This window comes from Eucalyptus grandis, chromosome 7, assembly GCF_016545825.1.
Source record: "Eucalyptus grandis isolate ANBG69807.140 chromosome 7, ASM1654582v1, whole genome shotgun sequence".
NCBI lineage: Eukaryota > Viridiplantae > Streptophyta > Magnoliopsida > Myrtales > Myrtaceae > Eucalyptus > Eucalyptus grandis.
Window position 1 is genome coordinate 2,075,543 of NC_052618.1, and position 2,350 is coordinate 2,077,892.

The 2,350-nt window shown below is 41.2% G+C and overlaps 1 protein-coding gene across 1 annotated transcript; it reads right to left on the reverse strand.

The window, feature by feature from the left end:
• Nucleotides 1–1,328: 1,328 nt before the first annotated feature.
• On the reverse strand, nucleotides 1,329–2,123 carry LOC104454777 (putative polyol transporter 1). The gene is made up of 2 exons (XM_010069674.2): nucleotides 1,788–2,123; nucleotides 1,329–1,520 (listed from the first exon to the last, which is right to left on the reverse strand). Exons 1-2 carry the CDS (start codon nucleotides 2,121–2,123, stop codon nucleotides 1,329–1,331), a joined length of 528 nt encoding a protein of 175 aa, XP_010067976.2.
• Between the last annotated feature and the right edge of the window lie 227 nt (nucleotides 2,124–2,350).

Here is a 2,350-nt window from a genome sequence, read left to right on the forward strand (position 1 = left end):
ACGCGTACTCTCCTTCCAAGCTCGAGGGATTGCCATCGCAATCGATAATCATAGCCTCGGAAGATGACGTGGGGGTTCGGGTCAGAGGTCACAGTGTTCAATTTTGAGAGAACAAAAGAAACAGAAAAAGAAAGAGAACAGACCGTCTCAATCCACCACCTCACCACTATTTCAGTCCTCCGTCGTCACACTCATGCTCGGCCAGCGAACTTGAGCCTTAGATTTCATATCTAAGCTCAAGCGAGCTCTAGATGGAGCTCTAGATTTGCGATCGAGAGCGGCCTCAAGCTCCTGGCCAACCCAAGAGGAGTTGGACAAGAGGTGGCCATGCTAGAGGTCGGAGAAGAAGCGGATGAACATGGCGGTGAAGATGAAGGCGGCGGAGTCTTGGGAGTGTTGGAGGGCTTTGAAACGCAGAAGAGAGAGAAGAGGGAGAGTTGTACACTTGAAGAGAGAGATAAGTTATAGGGATTTCAGATAATGATGGGCCCAAATGTCAACGTGACACATGCCACGCTAAAAAGTCGAGCTACAACTCTTTTTCTTTTCTGTTTATCCTTTTTCACAATTTGTCTTTTCTTCTCTTCGTGACACAAAATTAAAAATTAACAATCAACCAATGATCAACGTCCAACTGCAATTGTGCAAATGAAACCAATCATTTAGGATTTTCAATGAAAAGGAAAATAGTAAAAAAATTAAAATTAAAATTTCGCAAACAGATTAGTTGTTAAGAGGTTAGGTTGGGAAATATGACCACATTCCACGTAATATTAATATCGATTCAAACCATACTTAAACATACCTAAACAATATGAAGAAGGAGTTGTAGAGCGAGGATGGCATCTTCGGGCTTGAGAAAAGAGCTGGAGGTGGAAGAATAAAGGAAATAACAATCACGATATTATCACATTGCTACTTTATAAAATTATGTGCCCTAAGTGTGTTATGTACGTGTTGTGCTAGCATCATGCACGTGCCGTGCCGAGATCGTGCACGTGATGTGTCGGCATCATGCATATTATGTGCATATTCCAACATCAACATAAAAAACCTAAATATCGATTAAAAAAGCATAACAAATCCAATTGACATAAGTACTAATAAGTCATAAAACATTTTTGACTAAATTGAAGTTTGTCCTAATGTTGGTATTTCCCCCACAGCTTGAGACAGCGCAATCATAAAACTCATGGACATCGCCGCTTATCACCTGACCCATTGCAACACCAATTGCGCCCCCCTGGGTGCGCAACCAACCTCATTGGGAAGATCTCTGAGCTGTAGACCAATGTTACCGATCCCATCCCAATGAAAAAGGAGGCCGCCTAGCACAACAATGAGAAGACGCATATGGCATCAACCCACTCCACCTTCTCGTGGTGGTGGATGATAGTGAGGGATACACCCAGGGAGACGAGTGACAAAATCATCCCGCCAACGCTAATGAGCATCAACCTTCGCCACCCCATTCGATCAATGCTAATGGCGCAAACCAGGGTGAACATGGTCTTCACAAGCTACCAAGCCAAAAGGGATTCCTTCCAAATAGAACAGGTAAGGTCGTGCGAATTTGGTGCACATCCTGGATAAGAAATAATGGGAGACGTAGGCCAAGTGGGTGCCCCCGTTCATCAAAATCCGAAACACCCAAACAAGCATAAAAAACAATCAACTTCTTTAACTTAAATTTTCTAACCTTAACTTTTTACTTAAGACAAAAGTGGATGATAAATTTTAAAAAATAAATATATGCTACAAAATTAGGAAAGAAATGAAATGACTACCTCAGGGAACGACGTGAGCAGGCCGCAGTAAAAGGTGGGAGATATCTCTGTAATGTAGACAAAAGCTATAGTAAGGGTATAGCCTGCCCCGACATTGATGGTAAGGCGGCCCAGTAGTAAGTAGAAGAAACCTGGCCCAAAGATCATGAAGAGGGAGCCGACAAAGAGAATGGTTGTAGCCAACACAACCTTGATACAACTGGGAAGTCTATTGGCGGTGGACCCAGCTAGTGCCAACCCAAAGAGGGAGAAGAGTTTAGATATTCCCAACCACCAATCATCATCCTCACTACTTAACTGTAGGTCTCGCTTTATGTATACGCTCGCCTCACTCATCACTCCAATTTCTGCCAAAAATCTTATTTGTTATACTAATATTCAAAGTAAATTTGGCCACATATAAGAAATTGAAAAAATAAAAATGAAAAAGAAAATATTCTGTGAACTATTTTCCAATAACTATTTTCCAGGATGATTTATCCCAAATTGGCTAAAAAAGAAGGAAAAAGTGGATGATGTTATATAAAATTAAGTAATTTTTGTTGTTTTTTTTATGCATTAAA